At 42.0% G+C, this 24,590-nt stretch overlaps 1 protein-coding gene across 1 annotated transcript in view; it reads right to left on the bottom strand.

The window, feature by feature from the left end:
* ELOVL4 (ELOVL fatty acid elongase 4) overlaps window positions 1–21,442 on the bottom strand; it is a 36,213-nt gene extending 14,771 nt beyond the window's left edge. Inside the window, exons 1-3 of the mRNA XM_040598857.1 lie at window positions 21,015–21,442; window positions 3,696–3,883; window positions 257–337 (exon numbers count right to left, since the gene is read on the bottom strand). Of these exons, the coding sequence (XP_040454791.1) occupies window positions 257–337; window positions 3,696–3,883; window positions 21,015–21,123 (378 nt within the window). The 5' untranslated portion in view covers window positions 21,124–21,442. The remainder of the gene's footprint in view (window positions 1–256; window positions 338–3,695; window positions 3,884–21,014) is intronic.
* Between the last annotated feature and the right edge of the window lie 3,148 nt (window positions 21,443–24,590).

Raw genomic sequence — 24,590 nt, 5'->3', positions numbered from 1 at the left:
CCAAGGATGGTATCTTTAAGACTACCCTTACTTGTAGCAGTCAGATGAAAGTTAATGCAAATACACTGATGCACTTTGATTAAACCTGCTATGCACGATGTAGTCAAACCTGAAGCGGTCTGTGAGGATGTAACGGGATACAGTCATGGCTGACAGGAGCACTTCGGAAACAGTCTTTTCAGACAAGATTTAAACAATCATGTAGTGCTATATATTACACACATTCATATACAAATACATAAAAAGAAATACTCACCCTAACTTCATAAACATTATCTGAATAATCCACGGTCTGGCAGACATAGCTGTACCCTCGAGCTCTTGATGCTAAAAACAGCTGAAAATATTAAAGTCATACATGAGGGGAAAGATGTTACATAAAACATGCTCATAACAACTATCAGCAAATTTCTTGCTACATCAAACTTACCTGAAAAGAAATACTTAAAAAGTTCTTATCGGTCCCGAGAACACTATTGAAGAAAGCCAACATGTAGTTCTAACAACCTGTTGTTACACAGTACCTATGTTTTTCTAGCAAAGTAAAAAGAAAATACTCATGCACGTTTCCCTGCATGTATCTGCCCAGATAATTAGAGCCCCGTACAAATTAATGAGAATTCTGGTATGACCTTAAGCTATTCAAACACAAGTATCCTTTCCGATGGCTCTAGCTTCAGAAACAGAAAATACCTAATTGCTTTCCCTATGAATGACAGAAATGCTACTCTCATGATGGATTCTAGAGAACTCTCTCCAAGAGACAGGGATTAGATAATTTGGATCTACTATTCTTAAAACAGCACACCAATCAGAACTGGGAACAAAAACCTAAACAGCCAATGATGAGCACCCATAAAACATGAGAGAAACCGGATGAAGACAAGTTGCCCGTTTTGTGTCAACTGAAATGGCCTAAAGTACATAAAGTGCTCCTGCAGGGCTGCTCCCAATAAAAAGCATGTTGCAATAACCTGAACAGAAGAGAAACTTGACATTTGAGCAAGTGTCCACTGGAAAGAAGAACACTTGCTTAGAGCTGTACAAGTTTCATTACTACTTCCAATCTTGATATTCGTAAATATTATGATCCAAGACTGTTTAAAGCCAGGTAATCCCACCCTGTTAAGTACCAAAAAAGACATCAGTGGAGCTGACATAACCTGCAAATTGTGAGTTGCAAAAGTAGAGACAAAAATATCTCCAAAATAAACATGGGTAGGCACTGACTATTCTTACTGCTAACCTGACTTCCACCTCATTTAGACTGAACTTAAGTGTACTTTGGTATCTTGTCTCGCACACAGCACTAGGAGTGCAATCAGATGCAGAGATAATTGTTATCCAGCTAAAATCAACATACAAAACCTTGTGAAACTTTGGACTTACTTGCTGCATGTGCCTAAATACGGAAGTGAAAGAACTGTCCACAGAGATGATCTCACAAAAGAAACTGAACTACTTCTGCATCATCCAAGTCCATTTACAAACTGCTGTAACACCACAACTCTCCAGCGAGGTCCCACACAGGCACAAGCACATTTGATAATATCAGAGAAGAGCAAGGGACAGTTCGGTCCACATTGTTAGAGAAACTAACCAATTTCTACTGTGACCTGGGTAATTTGACAAAAATTTGACTCAGCAAAAGGGAGTAAATTGACTTCACCAGACTGCTTCAAAGTAGAGTAAGAAATTCATGATTTTGTGGCAGAATAGGTCTATGCATCTGGAACTTCTGCATGTTCTAAGCAAAATTTTCTCCCAATTTGAGTCTGAATTTGAGTTCAATGTATGTGAGTCTTAGACTATATAACTTAGCAGTACTTTAAAGATTTACCATTTTAACATAAGTTATCACAGATGAACAATACAGCTTGCCATCAGGATGATTATTTATATAACATTTAAAGGCATTTCACATAAAAATTCTGTTCTCAGCAATACCTGGAAACGTTACAGTCATTCACAAAATACAAACTATGTGTCATTCCACTCCTAACAATTACATTACTCGTGGCAGTTAAAAGAGTGGCACACTGGTATTGTAAACCCCACACAGACCGAAGCAGAAGTTGCCTAGTTAATGGGAGTAATTGAAACTTGAACACCTTCCTCCTATCAGTCTCTAAGGTCAAGAAAAGAAAAATCCTGTAAATGTTGTATCTGTAGCCTTAACATCAATTGAGTAACAACCTACCATTTGAAATAGCAGGAAACTAGAACCTCTGTGTTTAAAATTATGATCTGTCAGCCTATCAGCAGCGTATTTGCAGTCCCATTCATTTTAATGTTAATTCTATGATTTGGGAATGCCATACATACATACATACACATAGGGAATGTGTTTCCCTATAAGCAACATAGGGTTTAAAATTAATTGACCCCAAGTCTGGTATAATTCAGCTTACCTATAAAACTAATTTAAGAGAGTAAGTGAAAAAGACAGGCATGGCAAAAACACTGCAGAATTCATTTCAGAGGAGTTTCAGATTTAACCTGCCAAAATTATTGGATTTCATCCATTCCCACAACTATCCTTGGGTATCAGCATTACATTTGATTGTATCTGTAGTATTTTATTACTTAGTTGAACAGTTCAAGGAAACAACTTAGATGAAATGACAACTGAGGAGTGATGGCTAAAATTTTACTGAACCATGTCTTAAGGAAGGCTGAAATCAGTTAATGATTTTATTATAGAACCTTTGGAGAAGGGTCAGTATGCAGTTCATCAGATATGCCATCAGCATGCCATCAGATGTGCTGCATTTCCTGGCAAAAGTACAGAACAGACCAGCCAGAAAAAGAGTTCTGCAATGCTGTAATTTTAACTGCTCTGTTCAGTTGCTTACTTCTGGAAACAGATTTTGCAAATTTATGATCCAAGGTCTTCCAGGAAGACAACTGTCAATCTGCATGAGCCAAGACGTAGCAGCGTAAACTAAAGAAGCTGATTCTTAGCATCAGCTACATTCTGGACAGCTATCCTTAAATTATGATTACCAAACTGTTAAGTAATCCCACTTAGCTACTGCTAAAGAGCTGATCCACTGCATTGTTACTCGTCATTTCCTCTTGGTTAGGTTTTCTGTACAGGATAAATGCAGCAACACTGAAGTTTATTAAAATTAACACACTCAAAACATTGCAACCCAAATATTAAAAGACTGTATACTTCTATTTTTATTTAAAGATACAGTTTGCTTCATTTTCATTCTTATTCTAAAAGATAACTTACAGAGAAGATACTTTTCCTCACTACAGAAAATGGACATCAGAATTTCTAACAATGATAAACACATTGAAGGCACTAACAAACGGCTCAATTTCTAACAAGATACATCCTGACACCCTTTAAGATTATTATAAAGAAAAAAACTAACATGGTTACAAGTGTTAAATCTTTACAAGTTCTAGTTAAACTGTCCAGTATTTACACTGACATAAACCTATGAACATGGAATAGCCAGTATACAAATCATTTCTATAGACCCATTTAGCGCATTTATTCTCAAACAGAATGTACCTAGCTACAGAAATACTCCCGTCAAATGCAAATGCAGCTTTAAAAGCCTGTGCAAAACATTCACCCTCAACAGATATCATGAATACGTAAGATTATTTTCATTTTGCGTTTTGTAGACACCCTCATACTTAAATAGGAATTCCCTCCTGTGAGAGGGCATACATACCTCTTTGAAAATGAAGAAGTTGAGTAGAACCATTCCAAAGTTGTAAACAACCAACAGGAAACGTAACTGGAAGGGCTCTCTTGTCTTCATCCATTTGGGGCCCAGCCAGACAGTGAGGAGATAAATAGTGCTTATAGTCAGTGTTGGAAATGGAGACTGCATCAAGGGCCAGTCATCAACACGTTTGTCTGGGGGGGGTGAATAAAACAGGAGGAGTCAACAAGGTCTGAAAAAAGTATATTTCATCATCATTTTAAGCATTGCATTTGTTAATTATTATTCTCCCCTGGAATAGCTGCATCAGACAATAGAAGCACAATACACCCACTCTTTCTAGGAAGGTTAAAGAAAGTAGTTTAACACACCCCCCCTGTATCCCATTACCTCACACGGAGATTCATTATGTCATGCAAGTTCTGTTGTCCAGTTCTACAACCCAAACCAATAAAGCAAACAGAACCATGAGCCCAAATCCAATTTACCAGTCCACCAAAACCCAGTTTTGCTTATGCTGAATAGTGCCTGTAGTGACAACTTAACCAAATATTCAACACCACCACAAATGAAAGATACACAAATTCGGCAAAACAGCAATAAAATTAATAGCTTTTATGAATTTAAAATTAGGCAATAGAAAGCCCCCTATTAATTTTACACAGCTTGTATGATGCTAACCAAGAACCTTTGCTCTTTGACATAGGTCAGTCTCGTATGTTTCAGACAGAATACTAACAACCTTACCGAAAAACAACTCAAAGAGTTTAAAAGGATGGTTCTAGTTGTAATCTGTGCTTCTGTATAGGAGACAAAGGGTTTATTTACAGTCTTCTTCAGTCACTCATGGGATCCAGAGTTCCACATATTCTGAGGCCCAGAATATGCTATATTAAGCTCTGGGTCTGTATCAAAAAAGCACTCTTAGCCTGATGAACCAGTGACATCTGGGATTAGAAGATGGCTCTGCTACAGAGGAAGGAAGGGAGAGACTACAGTGACACCTCCTTACTCAGTGTTTCCTTCCCTCCCCCCATATGAAAGCTAATCTCTAGTTATAGCAAGAGATAAAAGGTAACTATTCCATAAATATCAATATTTCAGATAATCCAGGCAGTATCACGGAGCTGTGCAGTATTTTCCAGATGTTTAGGCCAGTTGGAGTTCAGATGGAAATCACACCACAGGGCTCCTTGGGAAGCTCAGACAACTAAACCACACTGCCTTCAGTCATTTGTGGGCAAACTCACAAATAGCAATGCAGTTGCCCATAGATTTACCTGGAGGGCAAGTTTCTTTTGGAGAACTGTAATCCAAAGACAGTGGAAAAAAACAACCCTATACCATAAATCAATCCCTAATTCCAGGCATACTAAGAAGTTACAAGTTAGAAAAACCTTCTTTTTATCTACAAGAATGAGGAACTCTGATGCAATGAGGAAAGTACAGAACAGCACTGGCATTACTCCTCCTCCCCATCTTTCTTGTTTCCTTGGTTGCCCTTTAAAATCATAAATCAGAACCTTATTTTACGAACAGATTTCACAAGACCCTCTGTTTCTAATAAACAACATATATTGTGATCTACAGACAGCGTGCATGGCACTGACTCTTCTTGCTTCCAGTTGATTTAACAATACTTGATCTGCACATTGCAAGTAAAATACTAGGAGGCCTAAAAAGAAGCGGAAAAGAAGAAAGATAAACCAGCTTATCTGCTTCCATTATGGCTGTTAATACCAGAAGGGAGAAGTCATCCTAATGCATGGGAACCTCCAGCAAGGCTGATGCTGCCAGAATGAGGGGAGTCAGCCTTGCAACCACAGCCATCAAAAGAAGCCAAGGGCAAGACAGGACAAGGAGTACAGGGAGGAGTAGCAAAGAAAGTATCAGATTGACTGTAGAAACACAGGCAGTTAAACAGAACTGAAGAAAGTGAGAGAAGACAATTCCCTCTTACTTTTCAGCAAGTCCCTAGAACAGACACTTTATTACAATATAATGTACTCTCTGGAAAACATGGAAACAATTACTTTTATATATAAGTATAGTGTCTTGGGATCTAAAGGAATGTTTTCCAGACCTCACAGAATGCTACCTATTAAAGCTGAAATCACACCGCTGCGTTGCAATTACTACACTATCTCCCTTACACTTCAGTTCCTGCTTGCTTTTAGCGATTGCTCCAAGAATCTGAATTTAAAAATAAAAGATAAGAGAAACGGAGAACCTCATTATCCAACCGATACAAAGTAATGGGCAACGACTCATCTCCACCAAGCAAGAAGAAAGGTGTCACTTCTTAATTAGGAGACAGTTCTGGGAATAGCCGATGTGTGACATGCTTTAATCAAACCCACACGTCACTTCAGACACTGTAGTGTGCAAAGAGTTAAGAGCAGGTGAAGCAAGACACCCGCTTGCTTGGCCAGCCTTCTTGCACTACACACCAGAAAGAGGCAAGGACATACTGGGGAATCTGTCTTCTGTTTTCTAACCCAGCGTTTCATGGTATCCTGTACACTAAAGCGACAGTACAAAAAAAAAATGTGAAATAAGAAGATCTGAATTTTACCCAGGAGCTGAACATTACCACACACTGCTGAAAACAGGAAACCACGACCTATTCCAGATTTCTTTTTGTGGCAGGAGACAAAGATGGCACAATGAGGATTCACTAGATGATGAAAGGAAAGACAAAGGAACAACTTTTATGAAAGCCCAGCTGCAAGTGGGCTTTGCCTCACAGTCCATCAGCGCTGTCAACAATACTTTCACCTACTTTCCACAAATACTACAAATTGAAGAACTTAACTGGAGAAAACCAAGAGATATTTAAATAACTCTGACAACACCATAAAGGCACCCGGGCAGCTGCTATTACACTTTCATACCTGTATCATGGTTTCAGCCTGTTTCAGCCTTCTCCCTCTGCACAGGGTTTTTGGACAGTGAGCCACCACATCTCAGAGACAAGTCTTAAAATATTTGCAAGAAAAGCATAGCTTACTGATACAAACTGAATAACTGCCCATGGAATCTATCTGACTGGGCTTTTGCAGGTCTGAACTCTTCTAGGACGATCGATTACACTTCAAACACAAAATGCCTGTATGAGAGGGAATACAGTAGGCAGTTCAGTTCTGGAGTACACCCTGGCCAAAACAGAAGCATATCAATACTCAAAGTGTTTACTCTAATTCCTACTGTGCTAACTAAGAACATCACCTCGCATTTATTTTAAGGGCAGAAAACATGCTACCATTTGTCCCAGAAACCGCTAGATTTAGAAACTTGTTCATCACAAGATCCCACCTGGACAATGCAAAGTAGCTTGTTCAGTTTTAAAGCAGCTCCACGCACCATTCTTACTGCACAGAAAGTATTACAAAATCAATTTCATTTCAGTTTGCCAGGCAAACCTGCTTGTCCATGTTCTACACAGAAAAGTTACATGCAGACCCTTATTCCAAACTTCTTTTCAGATACCCTCTTCTAAACAAAGATAAATTCACTATCTTAAAGTTACCTGCTTAAGTGCAAATCTCCAAAGCCACTGCAACACCCTCCTCCCTCCCAACCCATTTTAGCAAAACCAGCATAATTTTGTGTCCTACTTACTAGCTGGTGCTGACGACCACAAATGATTTCTGCAAACCAGAGAGAACTGTGATAGCTTAAGGGGACATACGAGGGTATGAAGTAGTGCAGTACTTCATACGCAATAGGTACATTATTACCTGAAAAATTAAATAAGCTTGAAATAAAAAGGCCAGATCCCTGAAATAAAAAACCCCTCCAACTGCTTTGAAACAAAATGACCAATGCCTTTACCTGATTAGAATTGACAGAGATTGACTGAATCTTTCAGGGGATTAATACGTTTGTCTTTCAAATCCTAAGACCCAGATTCTAATTTGATCACAAATAAAATGTTGTGATGGCCCAGCCTGTAGTACAGTGCTTTTTTTGTAAGGTGGGAGAAGTTTCAGAATAAACATTTAAAGTTGCACTCGACAATAAAGGTGAATCCAGAGTAGAATCAAGGCATCTGCTAACACGCTCCTGATAGATAATTACTGTTATGTAAGGAAAGAACATGAAATATTTATGTATACAAGGTTTTCCTGACATTTTGTGTATACACATTTTAAAGTTTCACATTGCTAAGACAAGACAAGAAACAGAAGAACATATAGTATTTGTTTATATATATATATATATATATACAATAAAACCAATTGAAATTGTCCTGAGACACATACCCTTGCATGATTTGATTCCTTACATGGGGCAATTAACATGAAACACACACATAATGCCCTCCGACTTCTTTCTCCAAAGCAAGAACAAGAGCAGGGCCAGTGAAAAGGACCGAATACCTGACACAACAAATATCCTAAGAGGACATAATTAACCTGTATTGAAACACGGAAGGCAAACAAAGATGAATTTCAATAAGTAAGGCTGCACTGATGATGATCTAGAGTTCTGTGAAACATACTGTTTTTTAATACACAAACAATTCTGTTAAATGTGGTTCAACGTTTCCTCTCCAAATAGAGAGGATTTTAGATGATTAAATTTCTTACATATTACTGAGCCTGTGATCAATTTTGTTTTCTTTCCTCAACTAGTACAAACTTTAAAAATAAGCAAACAAATGCATAGCACCATTGCTCCAACATTCACCAGGAGAAAACCTGAAAGAGTACAATGATGACTACCCCTGTGTTTAATATTAGTTTTAGAGAAAATGCTACATAACTAAAATATATGACTTCTGAAATTTTCTGCATTCATATTAGATTCAAAAATCAACACCTAGTAAGTCTTTATTTTTACTTTAACAACATGTATTCCTTAGCTATAAGGTCACTACTCTAATTTATCTGGAGAGCCTTTCAAAGTTATTAATAGCTATTGATACTATTCTCAGCGCAAAGACACTTACAGTGCCAATCCAGCACATCCATCTGTCCAATTACATTTCTAAAGACACTGCAGAAATGACGGTGACTGTTTAAAAGCAGTTCTTAACAGTGCGAGCTCTCTGCAGATCGCGCCACTTACAACAAAAAGTCGTCTCAAAGCCCAATCTCAATTTAAGTAAAACTTCACTCATTTAAGGAAATATTTGTTCCACAACATAAGAAAGGCAAACCAGCATTATCTAATTGGAGTACTGTTCTATAACTACACTGTTTTTAATTATCTATGAATTTCCCACATTTTGTTAGCTCCACTAGCTCTGTAATTGAAGGATATTACAAAATGACAACATGTATCATATAAGAAAACATGCGAAAAACATAACTTCACACACCTTAAAACACTTTACAAAGCTTTCATACTAGATTCCTTTGCAGTATTTTAGTGCCCCTCCTCTTTCCTTTCTGGTCACAGATTAATATTCTATACAACATATTTCTCTTTACGCAGTTGTATGAGAAGTACTGGCTCAGTCCTGTAAATATTTACAAGTGAATATAAGGTTTACTGTGGCTATACAACCACTGCAGACTGGCTCAGTTGAAATTAAACTTGAATAAGCATCTACCTGATTAGACCCTAGGCTTTTCAGAATCGCTTAAAAGCACACTTACTGTTACCAGTTTGTAGAGTTTCCAAGAAAAAAAGCTCAGTCTTTGACCAACTAAAACCTCAGAACGTACAAATGGAACAAGAGCTATGAACTTGGCCTTTAAAACAGCACATGACTAACTACATGGGCTGCACAGCTTGAAACTGAAGACTGTTAACAGAATTATCACTTGCAGAGTCAAAATTGAGAGGCCATGTATCTTTGTACTGAATACCTACAGAAATAAAAATTTTCTGTTCACTTATTTATAAGTTTCAATAGAACAGTTTATATGGCCCAAAATAAACAATTCTTTTAAAGGTCTCCAGTGCTTGAACCAACTTGACTGCCTTGATATTGATTATTCATTGCACATATTGCACTCTAATCCTCAATTATCTCCGTTTATCGAGTTTCTTTATGAGAAATCCTACGACAGAGGATTGAAGCCAGTACACAAACTAAAATAATATGCCTGTAGCCTCACTTGTGTTTCAAACAGAAAAGAATTTCTATGTCCTTCTAGGAGGGGTTGTGGAGACACATTGCTGCAGGGAAGCAAAAGCATTGGGACACAAGGAACTTCTTTCTCACCTTTACCTAGCCTATCCTACTTGGCTATCCTGCAGGTTTCTGGGGCTATGGGCATTTCTAAGGAGTCTGACGGGGTCAAAGACACCTGCACCTGACTTGGGAGCACTGCAATCAAGTACAACCTACCAAACCAAGGTCATGAAACTTGCCTTAGGGTACGTTTTAGCGAAGAACAATTCCATAGAATAATTTCCTGTTCTGCTGTAGGATACATCTTATGACAGGCAGAAAACCCAATAAAACATCTAACAGCTTCCTGCAAAATGTTAACTTGACCACCTGCATATATTTGCTCCCTAATTCCAAAGTAATTACAATTCTTTAATGAATTTGTGATACTTTTCTCTGCTAGACTGAAAACCAATCTTTTATCATTTTTTTCCCCTCCTCATTTGGGTAGTTGTAAGGAGATACCAAGTCACTCACTAGTTGCCCTTTTATTTATTTTATTTAAAAAAACACCTCATTTCTTTCACCTGAAGGCTTGCTTTCCAGTCCTTCAATCATTTTCATGGCTCTTCTCTGGATACTCTACATTTAAATCAGCCTTGCACCTGTTTGACAGGAAAAAAAAATCATCCATACCAATCAAGTCCCTGTCACTCTCCCTTGGAGAAGAATTCTGTATTATCACAATAATGTCACAGCATCAGTGGTGGTTATGATGGCAAGAAAACAAAGCCATGAGTATGTTACTGGCAAAGCTAAGGACGACATGCACGGATACCATACGGACAAAGGTTCCCATAACCTGGCACAGAAAAGGCACAACAGCTGGCCTGATTGAAGCCATTTTTAAACATACAAAACAGTCCCCAAAAAACATGTTTACTTTGATCTTCAAGAATGAACAGAAATATCCAAGTTAAATATTTTGTCTATCCTCAAGCTCTGACTAACCAAGATCAAACTAATTTGTTTTGGCCAAGAACAAGAGATGTCAAAATTTTATGGCAGAGCACTGCCACTTTAACAGGCTATGAAGCTGATGAAGCTAAGATGCAACAACAAAAATATTCAGTCTCAAGCACAACGAATAATGAAAGCATATACTCTGAAAAACACAACAACCCACAGATTAAAAAGTTTGCAGACTAAGCTGTACAAATCCTGTTGCACTTGGAAATGAGAGATGTCTGCCCCAAACTCAAAAGGACTACAGGCAAGGCTAACAGGTAGGGCTTATAACCAGCTGTGGTTTTGTTTTAATTTGTAATTGACTGTTTAGTTTTCTTTAAAGCTACTTACAGCAACATAAAATCAAAATACCACACAGCCAAGAAAAACACCTCCTGCAGCTAATGAACACCTGTGTAATATGCACGTGTTTTAATAAACTCCCACTAAAGTAACAGGAATGCCTAATCCCAATTTGCTGTGAAAAGGCCAGATATATTTTAACTAGTATTCCCATTATTCTAACTAGCATTGTAGTCCTCTTGGACTCCCATCATTCAATCACTAATACCATATTGTCTTTGTGCCTGTACACAGCAATTTCAGGATACACTTGTTTCAAGGCAAGGATTAATAATGGAAATATTATGAAGTTCAGGAGCCGTATCAATTCATCATCAGGTCTCAGGATTATCAAGTCTAAATCTTGTTCAGATTATTTTTGATTTACCTCCTCCATTGATTATGATTATTTGTGAGGACTGCAAACACTCTGCCTCAAGGAATAAAAACATAATCCTCATTGAAGCTTACACAAGATTTGCAAGGTAGTAAGCCCTTGAGGCACGTAGCATTCTTTTGTTTGCCAAATCTTACTTTTCCAAACATCACAAAAGCAAGATGCACTCCCAGCACAATGATACCTGTATGTCTTTTCTTAAATGTTACAAGTTATAGCGTAAACAAATGATGAAAAAACAAAAAGCAAAGAAACCAACTCACCCATGGGATGCAATTTTATGAACTAGTTGCAGAACTGTATGACACAGCCCATGTCTCTATAAAGAAATAAAAGTGATGCATAAAACACACTTCTACAAGCTTTCCTCCTACAGTGTCTTCTTTATTGAAACTTTTGTTCAAACTTCTCTGGTCTTAGCTAGAACTGTGTTTCTGAGAGCTCAAACTGGAGAATCATTACTTCACACAAAAATAGTGGTGTTTGGTGCTACGAAAATAGTTGTAAGGGTTATCAGTAAGCAGTAACACAAACACAGGATTTGTGCACACTCAACATTGCAATAATAGATTAGGCTATTGGCTCATATAGTACGATTCAGGGTTCTATGAATACGATTTAGGGTTCTATAATACCAAAGGGGACAATCATAGAATAAATCTCCATAGACAGAGTATTTCTTTTTAAATTAGATTCCCTCAGTTAGAGGGAATGCTTGAAAAATGTGAAGGATTATTAGTAACAGTTTAATAATGACTCTGCAAGGTCTTATCCACTGCAGAGAGACATGTATTACATACTCAGCATACACAGGACAGTAAGTTCAGCATTGATATATGTCTTGCTAATGTGCTAACACAGCAAAAAGATGCTGAATCCTAACTACACAGCAGATGTAAACAACTTAAGATTGCTGCGCTCATAACACAGACTGATTTGGGGTTGCAGATGAACATTTAGAGACTCCTAGATGCAGTGATTGAACATGTATGAAAACCAGCAACAGCAAGTGAAATCTACCTAAAAATAATACCAGAAAGCTACCAGGGAACATTTGCAAGAAGCTGCACAGAAATTTCTGTGATAAACTATCAGTTTTTTCTGTTTGCATCAGCACAAGGGTGTTGCTCATCAATTAAGTTTTACAGAAGGATGAATGAGGTAGGAATTCTGCTTTGAGTAAAAACTAGAAAAGGAGTTACTGAAATATATTAGCTCTTTTCTGCAAAGTTAAGGGACAGAAGTAAAATTTACAGTTGTGAGGTACACTAGGTCTTCTGTTAGCCTAACACAAGTACATCAGTCAAAGCCTACAAAGAAAAATAACATTGGAAAACACTCAGAACTTATTTCCTCAACATGCCTTCAACATCAGCAAAAATAATAAAGGGGGGGTGGGGGGAAGGGAGGGAAGACTGACATGGGACTGGGACAGACACCAACACCAGAAAAGCCTAATTTTGAAATGTTCATTTTCAAAACATGAACTGAATGATAAAATGTTCTTATACACAAAGACGACCAGCAGAACGATTAGTATCTGAGTATTTCACTCCCTAAGTATACAGTAGCAAAGTCATCAGTTTGGCAGCTAGGTAATGCCCTACCCAAATAACTGCTATAACTAAGTCTCTCTGCTTCTACAGTCGTGTTACCTTTCATGGTAACATATGCCCCCCCAAGTCTAAGCTTCTCTAATGGTTTCTGCAAGTTTCTCACTTGCGATCAAAAATTCACGCATCAGTGAAACCGAGATTAGACACAGTAGAAGGAAATCTGACCTAAATATGCAAGCATTTTGGGGTACTCTATGTGTAAGTATTTCTACTGGTCACATCTGTTCCTGGTAAACCATGAAATATTAAATGTAAACCCAGAAAATATGGTTATGAAGTCTCCTATTACAGCCCAACTATTCAATTTAGCACCCGTATTTTTTTGTTTGTTTTTTCTTCCTTTAGAGTATCTTAGCCACTTAAAACCAAGGTGTTATGATGCTCTAGGAATAGAAAGACATAAGATCTTGTCTAGAGAGGTAAGGTTTACTGGCTCAACAGAAAAAGTAAAAGACATGGTTTATCGATTCCCTTCTTCCAGCAACATTCTGTGAGCATTCAGAAAGCAATAAAACAATCTTTCATATTTGCTGTAACTGGGAGAAGGAAGCAAGGAGATGGTATCTGTAAGCAGACAAAAAAGAAAAGAAAAATAGAAACACACCACGGTCAGCATGCCAGCTGAAGCATAACATATAGAAGTTCTGGAAGAAGACACTTCTGCGATACTGCAGAAAGACATAAGAGGAATAGGAAAATAGATGGAAACAAACCAAATGGTCAAGAGTCCATGATTATCCTACAATAGAAGAGTACATGTGGGAGGTAGATGGATGGAGAGAAACTAGGGAAGAATCTCGCGGTACAAGCAGACACAACGCCACGGAGAGAGAGAACACTCTGGGGCAGAAGTTAAGGATCAAACCACTGAAATTATTCAAGTACATAAAGGAAGGAGTTGAGCTGCATGAGTTAAACTGACACAACCAAGAGCAGTTAATGCCCACAGGCATGCCATTATGTTGCATCAAATGCAAGCCAAACTCGGGTAGCTTATTCCCACTCACCTTCCATAAGACAAAGGGAAACCAGCTCATCTTTGTCTTGCGATCCAAGCACACACAATGGGAGTTAATACAAAAGATGGTGCACGTAATTCATCCCTAGGCTTGCCTTGGAGCTACTTATTGCTTTACTTACAGTCTAGGGTGCAGTCCTGAAAATCCCTACAGAGCTGACACCTAAGTCTTGGCGGGGCTGAGTTTCAGAGTTGCCTTTGTTTATGTCCTTAAAATGCCACAAGTCCTTGAAGTCCATATGGTCAGAAGCACTCGAGTCCTGCCAAAATTGAGAACAATTGTGCTGACTTGCCACCTAAACAAGATCTAGAAACTATGTATCCACACCTACATCTTCCTAAAGAAGATGTCGGTCAGGCAGTCCCACACACAAGAGTTCCCTATGTGAAATGCAACGGTAGCTTCAACTCCATTTTCAAATACAGCCTAAGAAAGCAAAGCCCTGTCATGTAACAGTTAACCAGTGAGAGCAGCTCTACCCTGTGGATCAGATCTGCCCTTAAAAGCACATTGTCCCAACTTCTGTGCTCCAGGCACACTCCACTCGTACCAATACTCTTCAAAAAGCCAAAGCTCTCATTCCTTTTATGGCAAATCCTTTTTAGCTACATGAACTCTCATTTAGCTCCAGTTTTTCAGGCCATTCATGTTTACTCTCATTTGCCTTACCTCAAAAAGACTCTTCAGTACACACCACAGCCTTTGCCACCCCTCCCCAGTCTTAGCATCCTAGCAAATTCTTCCTCCTAAAATTCTCTCCATGTCTGCTTGCATCCTTTTCATTCATTCACCTTTCATTTAAGTGCTCCCTTAATCCTTTCCATGTGAATCGAGTAACTCCAAAAACCTGTCTGGACTGGTAGAGGAAGGTGAGGAGTCTTGCCTCACACACTCCTCGTGGCTCTTGATCTACAAGACCTTAAAAGGAACTACATCCTATGTCTCCTACACCTTCCTCTACTAATCATCCTTATGCCGCCTTTGACAATCTCTCCTGGTTGCGCAGGGTAGTATAGCATAGCTGCCTCGAATACAACCTCTTCTGGTCTTCCACAGCTATAACCATAGCCCCGCTATATGCCTCTTCACCCTGAGCACAGCATAAACACAGATTTGACTACCATGATCAACTTCTAGTCAAGCTTCTCCAACTAGAGACAGCTACGTACAAACAACAGTTCAACCACTATGCTCAAACAATTTATGTAACAAGTGCAGTTGCCAGGATGAACGCGTCTGCTTCGTGCCACAGGTATTTCAACTGCTCAGGAATTCTTCACCTCTCGTTGCAGTATGTGGCTCCAGGACCACATGCTCATTTGCACCACACTAACGGCGTGCAGCTTTAGCTGAGAAACATGAACTTCTGAGAACCTCCCAAGAGTAATTTACTGTGTGCCGCAATTTTAAACATCTAGTCATTCGGCTTTCTGCAGTTAGGCGCTGAGGTCATGCAGTCAGCTTGGTTAAATTCTGTATAAAGTAGTTTCCCAACCTTTTTTATTTGGAATCTGCTTTAAGAGTATTCATAACATCTTATTTCCTCCAAAGATTTCAAGACATGCTACCTACACAGCCTTAAAAGGCATGTTCAGAAGTTCAGTTATGTTCTTGCTATTTTGTCCAAACATTTCCTTTTGTTTCTGGAATATGCTGAGAAGTGTTCAAACAGAAATTCATATCACATTCTTGCCGGTGCTCTTTGAAGGCTTTTTTCTGTTTCATGTCTTTGCTGGAGCTGAGCTGCAGGTCATCACCTACAATTCCTTCTTCATTTTAGGAATGAGAAGTCTTCCGCTCACAACTCAGTTCCCTATCCATAGTGTCAGCTTTGCTTCAGGCTGCTCCCTCAGGCTCAGGTTCTTGAAGCTTGGTGATCCAAAAATCTCTAAGCAGACATTTCCACTTCCGTAATGCACTTTTCTGAAAATGAAAAGTCCACTTTTCCATTTCCAAAGGTAGCTAGTATCTGTTTTGTTCTGATTATCTCTTGAGTTCTGCGATCTGATCAAATCTCCTGGTGATAAAACATGGGTGCAATTTCCCTCAAACACCCAGCAAATTGTCTTCAATACCCACAGCTGTTTTTTCTTCAAAGTCCCCCCCCCTCTACTGATAGCCAGTTAAATGTCACGGTTAAGAAAATGAATCAAGTAAACTTGGATGCTCCTATCGCTCAGTTTGGTTGACAGTACTCTCACATAATCTAGCCCTTAACATTCCTTTCTTCTGTAATCAATTCTTCAAGTGCTGCTTCCCACAAAACAGCCAAACCCGATTACATTAGCTTCTCCAGTTTCTGGTGTGTTTATTCCTGTCTAAACCTCGTGTTTTACCGTTGTGCTCACAGATAGAAAAAAAAACTGTTCCCTTGAGAAGAAAATTGTATCTGCAAGACAAGTATTGTGCCAAGTCACCAAGTCTGATGCTCAGCCAGCTCTCCGAAAGCTTTGTTTCTGTGAAACAGGCTTCGTGGACCTTGATCTCACCCTTTGTTCTCTCTCCCCATCATCACCCTCTTAAGAGCTTTCATCAGGATTCTATTTGCCTCCAGCTTTGGCACAAATGTTCAAGTAAAACAAGGTACTACTTGGACTCGGACTGCTCTGCTAACAATCCCAATGAACTTTCCTCAAGCATAAACATTCAGGATCCTTTAGCCACACTTGGTTTCTGCATGGGGAGAAGAAAGAGCGAAGAAAAAGCTCGTTTTCTTCCAGTTCCGCTCCCTGGACCGAAAAAGAATCTGAACCTGAACTGCCTGAGCATTCTTACCTTAGTCCCAAGACCTTCCTGGTAAAAAGTTTTTACGGCAATTTGAGTTCCCATAGAAGCTGCTCCACTGGTTCACTTTCAAGGCAAGCAGCTCTAAGTTACCCACGTTTCCCATTCTCAGTGCCTTACACTTCTGACCCAACTACAATTAATATTGCTCCCAAACAAGATGCTACTCAGAAGACTATCCTACCACTAAAGTGAAAGTTTGCATCTTTCTCCTCTCTCCTCCTGATGGAAAAAAGTCTGTAATCTTATTAACTGCAACAGCTGTAAATAGTTGCTGTTCCAAAGCAGGCCCACGTGGCCTGGGATGGCCCTGCCTCCTTTTACCTTTGAGCTCCAAGAACAATCATTCTTACCCAAAGTCAGTAACGCCTTCTGTTCTTTAGCTTAAAAGCATTCAAATTAACTCGTTCCTCTAAAATAAATCTTTCTGATACGGGGTTTCACAAACCTCCATTTAGAGACACAGTTTTCTGCTCTACCTCCCCAACTACCAATGGTCTTTTCACCCGTGTTTTGAGACTTCCACATTCTTCTTCCCTGGATTGTGTCCCAAATTATTAATCTTAATAGTTCCCCTGGACTCAGCCTGGAACCTCCCCTTAAGTCACTTGCTCAGTCATCTAATCATTCCCTTAATCCCTCCTCACAGATCTAACCCCAACCAGCTACCTGAGCCGAGAGAAAGGAGGAAGCCCTGCCCTACCTATTACGTGTAACCAGTCCCATGCCCTTACAGAAATAATGGCACGGAATTCCTAGATCATCCTTCCGGACAGTAACTGTTCCGCCAACCACCTTTTTTTCTCCTGATGACTGCTAAGACCAAGTTTTTGTCCTTTCTGTCTCTCCTTGAAGTTTATGACTTCCTACATGAGCTCCTTCAGCCTTTTCAGGTGAATACATGATTACAATGGATTTTAGGCTTTCAGGAAAGGGGTCCAAAAAGATAGTCAAGGAAGGAAAGAAAACAAAAAGTAGTTTTTCAATAAATTAACAAGCAAAAACATTAACCTAAGGCTGAAAATGTATTTGATAATATATACGGGGGAAACGTCACAGAATACTGTTATTATCCCCATATGCAAGATTTCAAAACAGCTTTAGATAGCATACTTGATACTAAAAAGAAAACTGTGACATGATTGAAAAAAATCCAGTTAGGCTGATTGTAGACTCAGTCTTTTGGGTTCTTTCTGGTCTCAGAAAAGGTCAGTTGCTTTTTAAATAGCATAAAGCAGGTGAGGAAAAAGACCAAATCTTTACAGCACAAAGCAGCACAAAACTCAGCGGGACATTCTGGCAGAGTACTACACAAGTCTCATCACAGGAGTCCAGGGCAGCATTAGAAAACACCTGCTAGCAGGACAACCCTACTGAACCCTGAGAACACGGCTAAAGACAGACTTGGGTGTCCAATAAAAAAAATGTGAGAACTGGAGAGAACAAGTAAATTTGGTTTTATATGAATGAGAAGTTTTTGTGTAGGAGTAGTAGTGGGAATAAAATTTCTTCACATTTTATTGTGTAATTTTGCTGTGTAGTAGTGTTTCAGTATGATTTATTGTGTAATGCTATTGCATGGCATCATTCGTTGAGCAACTTTGCTGCGTGGTATAGTTTTTTATTTAATGATATTGAACATTAGGCAATGGTCTTGCATGCCATAATTTGTGTTTCTGTTGAGCAACATCACTGCCATCGTTCTTGACACAAAGCTGAATTGCATGAATTCATGTAACAGCACTGAATTCATTATTTTAACATGTATTTACTCAGAGATGGCAAATGGAGACATTTTTTTCCTGAATGAAGACATGCAGAAAAGCAGCAAACTAAGCAAGTATTTTTGCAGAACTTAGGGCATTAAGATGATTTCATTGAAGAGCAACGCAGCACTGCTTCATAAATGACACTTTCTTATCGGGAGCTACCTTGTAACTACATTATGTGATATTACATGTTTTGCATAACCATACCTGACCGTAAAAACTATAGCAGGACCTTGGTTTACATACTACCGGGTATAAAACAAGAACAGTAACACGTTCTTGATGTGACTTAGGGTATACCCAAAACTATCCTTGCAGGGATGGAACTGCTGAAATGTAGGCTCTACCCAAAACAATCCCTGCAGGGATGGGTCCGCTGAAATTTAGGCTCTACCCAAAACTATCCTTGCAGGGACCCGCTGAAATCCAGAACCTGAACAGGAAACTCTCCACTTCTTACGCAAAATGGAGCTATGATTACTTCACTGTGGTGGAATCCCATGTTAACACCAACACTACTGAACTTAGTGCAAACATCTAAAATTTTGCATTAGTAAATGAGTAAAAGAAGTAAGCATACTTCAGATGTCATAACAATGTCATCCTATTACTCCTTAACGTTCTCCAAAGAAGCAGAAGGAAGAAACAAAAGTCTGTTCTGTATGTAGTACTAACGTAATTTACTTATCTTTACATTCCTTACATAAACTTGCTTTTTCATGCCCCCCCCCCCCCCATCATTTCTGCTTACAAACAAACATGGTCTACATACAGACTTCAATAACACTTTTGAAGTTCTAGAAATACATCAGAACTTGAAGGCTTTTTCCAAACTAATCAAGTAATCCATAAGGATATCAACTTAGTACCCACATCTATTTTTACAGCCACCTGAAAATGCTATTGATTGGCTAGAACAGCATCTCTTTCATACATTACCTGACAGTCTATGAACAATTGTATGTTGCAAGAGGCAGAGAAAGAGAGCAAACACTGGCAGATTACAATGCAGTGCTGCTGCAAGCATTTTTATTTGATCTCATATTCTAGCAGGTTTTAAATACAGAAGAAAAAAACATGCACACGGGCTTGATTTTTAAAACATGCCAAAACCCAGAAGATAGGCTGGGAAGGAAAAAAATGAGCTCCCTCAATCTATAACATAAGATTAATTTATTATCTAACAGATGGCAGAAGAGAGGGGGGTGGAAAAGAAAGGACTGCTGATGCAGTGAGCCTCCAGTCCGTAACGAAGGCCCCACATTCTCACTATCATACTGCCACAAAATACATCCACAGTCGCATCCACTCCAGAGTTTTGCTCCGTGTTATTTCCAGGTTTAGACCGAAAACAGCCTAGACCTCACTGCTGTACGGACAACTAAAAAAATAATGAAGAAAACATCCAGAGAAGCGATTCCTCTGTCAGCCGCCCAAGGCTACTCACAATAGCAACCCCGCAAGCCGCAGCTCTGCCCTGCTTATTTTGATGACCGAGAGCGTGAGCTGTTCACGCTGACCAGTACTTCCAGTGCTACCGGTCACTGCAGCAAGTTACAGTCTCCTTTGCTGTCCCAGCATCGAAAGCTGCTTTTTCACATTTCTCCATGTTCCAAGACGTTTTCTCTCCTGTCAGCATCTTCCCCATGGCGGGGGGGGGAGGGCAATACACTAACGGAAAGCCGCAGAACCGACCCCAGCGCGCTGCATACGGAATGAAAAGCTCCCGCACTGACACCAACAGCCATTTCCCCACCCCGCGCTGCACGCGATGCTGTCACAGCACCGACCGGCGACACCACCGCCTTCACCTGCCGCGGCAGCCCCGGCCGCGCCTCGCCGGCGGCCCGCACCGCCCTCGGCCAGCGGGCTCCCGTGGGGCCGGCCCGGGGCGCCCGCGGCGGGATGAGCCCGGGAACGGCGGCTCCGGGGAGCGGATTCCGCTGCAGCCAGCCCGCAGGCGCCCGGCGCGGGGGAGGGGGGACGACGGGGGACGGGGACACCCTCACCTTGTCAGCGAGCGATGCCCCGCGCACCCCGGGCCGTGACACGGGATTAGGGCAGACAAACAAACAAAGCACCCGCGCGCACCGCGCAGGCAGGGAGCGCAGGCAGAGGAGCGCAGGCAGAGGAGCGCAGGCAGAGGAGCGGCAGGTCCCCCCCGCCCGCCGCAGTCCCGGGCCCGCCCGCCGCCTCACAGCCCCGCTGGGCGCGCGCCGCGTCTCCCGGGAGACGGAGCCATTTTGAACCGCTGCGCCTCGGTGACAGCGGGCGGGGGGCGCCGGTGGCCGGGGGTGCTGGCGGGGCCGCCCTGGCGCGTTACCTCGGATGCTCCAGGTCCAGCGGTAGAACTCGAGGGTGTCGTTCACCACGCTGGACACCAGGCCCATAGCGCGGGGGGGCTCGGCGGCGGCGGCGGCGGCGGCACCCATGGTGAGCAGCAGCAGCAGCGGCGGAGCCGGCAGACCTGTCTCGGCGCGTGCGTCCGTGCCTCTGCGCCGGGGCTGCTGCTGCTGCTGCCCTTCTACAGCCAGGGATGTGATTTAAATCTCTATCTCTCGGTATCTTCCCTCCAGACTCCGCCTCGCTCCCGTCACCGGCTCCTGTGCCCCGCGGGCAGGGCGGAGGGCGCGGAGGCGGGGGGGGGGGGGGGCTGGAAGCGCGGCGGCCGCGGCTCCGCAGCACCGTCCGCAGCGGGCGGCGCGGCGCGGTGCGGTGCGCTCTGTCACGTGACCGCCGGCTCGCTGCCCGCCGGCGGCTGCCCGCGGGGCGCGCGCTGCCCGGCCCGGCCCCCCCGCGCAGGCGCAGTGCCGGCGGCGGGGGGCAGCGCGGCGGCGGCGGGGCCGGGCGGCCGGTGCTCCCGTACGTGCGCTCCCGTAGGGCCCCGCCTCCTCCCGCAGCGCGCGTCCCGGGTGCAAAAGAGGTGCTTGTTATATTAATTTGCCTTTTATTTTCAAAGAGGTATTTTTGTTCCAGGCGGAGGAACAAGTACTCGGCAACGTCTGTTTCCTTTCTTCCTCTGCTCTGTTCGCAGCCCGGGGTTTTCTTCTCTCCTTTTCCTCTCGCTCCCCCTGGGCGGACGGGCCAAGGCACCGGCGTCAGTGGCGCTCACCTTACCCAGGCTGCCGGCTTTTCAGCAGCCTGTCCCGAGAAGCCTGCGCTAACATCCCTGCCCCTCCCAGCACTGGGGAAGCCGGCAATCCCTAACGGCATCTCGCCGCCTCCCGGCCCCACCGGCGGCGCGTGTGGCATTTCCCTGGCCAGCAACTTGCCCAGCCTCTTCCAGGTGCCACCGAGGTTCCTTTGGCACACTTCCCTCCATCTCCTGGACCGGAGCCTTTACGGTCGCTTCATGGCGCAGAGGTTCGCCTCATGGACCATCGCTGGGGGCTGCAGGAGAAGGAGCCTCCGTGGCAACAGCGTGCAGTCCCAGTCCATCCGTTCTGCACCCTGTGTTTCAACCCCAGCAAAACCTCTGGCTGGTGTGGGTGCATCAGCTGCTCCTCACACCTTTGCCTCTTATCTCCTCCTGCCAGCTTGTCTCTCCCTCTCCCACGATCTGCGTAGTGTGAATGGCTGCATGACGCCCATGGGACTGGTTTTCCCCACTGAGGGACTGGAGGGCAGCTGCTTCACCGGAGTTGAGAACTTTCCTCCTGGCAGACAACAGATCAGATGGTATCTACCTCTCCCTCCCCCAGTGCACCAGCACCTGTGTCACTCGTTGTCACCTGGTCTTGGTGAGCACAGCTCACACTCCTCTTCCTGAGTAAGCCACCCTCTGCTCAGCTCCTGGACCGCCCTGGCTGCTGTAACCCCATCCCAATGGATGTGAGAGGCACACCGGCTATTGCTAGTTACTTTGCCGCAAGCAGAGCCACTGTGCCTGCAGCTTGGAACCCGGCAGGTGTTTGGGGGTAGGGATTGCCTGCGCTGGGAAAAGGAAGAGGAGCTACGTAAACCCCTGGAGGCCTGGATGGACAGGGACACCCAGTGTATCGCAATGCTGCCTGAAAGTTGGAGCCAAAGCAAGGTCACCACGTGCTTCTGCGTGGACAGCTGCTAACTTCTCTCACGTGAGAAGAGTCAATCGAAAATCTCATGAATTGCACTGACTTGAATCACGTTTCATTTTCATGGCACTGATCGTGGCAGGAGGTCCGGTGAGAGCTGTGAAATGGATCTGTCACTGGGTAGGACAAGGTGAAGACCAAACTGCTTCCCACGTTGCAGGCAGACAGTGTGGTGTTAGCTGTGGTTCCTGTGCGTCCTTCAGGTGAAACCACCGTAGCATATCTGTCGTTGGGCTGTTAGAAACTTGACGCATGGTTGGCATTGTTTAAAGCACGGCTTCAGAACTTTTGTAAACATTATAATTTAAATCAAAAGGAAACCAGAAGAATGAGTCATAATCCTCAGACTGGTATATGGCCATTTGCCTTGGCCACATGTTTGAAACAGAATGGGCTACTGAATGAATCGACATGACAAAGGGTCGCACTCCCTTGCCGTCCCTGATGCCAGGCAAGATGTGGACTAAGCAGAGTGCCACCAACGCAAAGAGTAAAGATCCACAGTCTACCAAACAACAGAAAAGAACAAAACACATTTGCACTATTAATACATATTCATAATGATAATTATTTATATTATAGCCTAGATATACTTGCTTCTTTATTAAAATGATCATTTATTTGTTCAATGGAAGTCTTTTTTGCCCAATTGACACAAGTAATTACTGTTTATAAAATATTTATACAATCCAGTTTACTGTTTCATCTATTTCAGATTAGATAACTTTTCTTGATTGCAATTAATTCCTTTGTATTGGCAATATGATGGTACATGGATAATTTTAGAGCAATTAAGCCTGGAGAAGAGCGGCAACAGAGCTGCAGAGCTTGGAGAACAGGGAGAAGATGAACAACCTAACCAGAGTAACTTCTTTTATGCTTTAACATTGACTTTAAAAAATGTGATGAAGTTTATGACAAGCTATTCTCATTAGTTTAACTTTCAGCCTGCAAGCACATGGTCAGGCTTTTAAAATTAGGTCTGTGTATGAAAGCTTCCAAACACATCCCAGCTAGTTTCCTACATTTGTGCACCCAGCAGGATGTGCTGGTTCTATGCAAGCTGAGACCCATGTCTTCTACTTAAAGAGAGCAGAAGGAGGAAGGCATCTAAAGGCATAGCATCAAAACAGCCTCCAAGGAATCTGCAGTGTGCTAGTCAGAAAAAGATGTTTTTTAAAATATCATTAATTAGCCGGTGTTGTCATCTTCTACTTGGTAATCTACACATTCCTAAAACCTGGACGTCTCAGATGGGCAATTTCTGCTTGGAAAAGGCAGGCCTGTCTGTGGCAGCTAACCTTAGAGGAACACGACTTCCCAGTTATGCTCTGGCCATTTGTCCAGTGCTCTAGAGTGCTTGTGCTGGCAGCAAGAAAGGTACAGAAGGCAACAAGAATCTGTGGCAGAGCCTGCCCCAAGAAAGGTCTCCTCCTAGTTCCCATTGGAGATAGAATCTGTTTATATTCCTTCCAGAACTTTTTGTAAAAAGAAAACAAAACAAAAAACCAAGAGAGATCTGTCATTTCAGAACTATTTCAAGCCATTTTCTGCTTCTTCACGGCACAAATAAATAGCAATAGAACTGTTACAAAGTCCAGTTGATCAGTGCATTTAGTAATGCACAAGAAAAAGCATTTATTCATGAATTTCAGTGAAGCATATTCTACTGTAATGTCTGATGAAAGAGCAGATGCTTCTGCACTAATTGAAAGTATTCCCACTCAGGTTTTGCTTCAGGCTAGCAATGAGATTGTTGTAAGGTGAAAATGAGATACAGGTATGCTGGATAATATTTATGAAGTCTAGTAGGAAGAAAGCAGTCA

The sequence above is a fragment of the Falco naumanni genome, chromosome 6 (assembly GCF_017639655.2).
Source record: "Falco naumanni isolate bFalNau1 chromosome 6, bFalNau1.pat, whole genome shotgun sequence".
NCBI classification, from domain to species: domain Eukaryota; kingdom Metazoa; phylum Chordata; class Aves; order Falconiformes; family Falconidae; genus Falco; species Falco naumanni.
The sequence above is the reverse complement of the archived record's forward strand: the minus strand, read 5'-3'. Positions and strand labels throughout refer to the sequence as shown.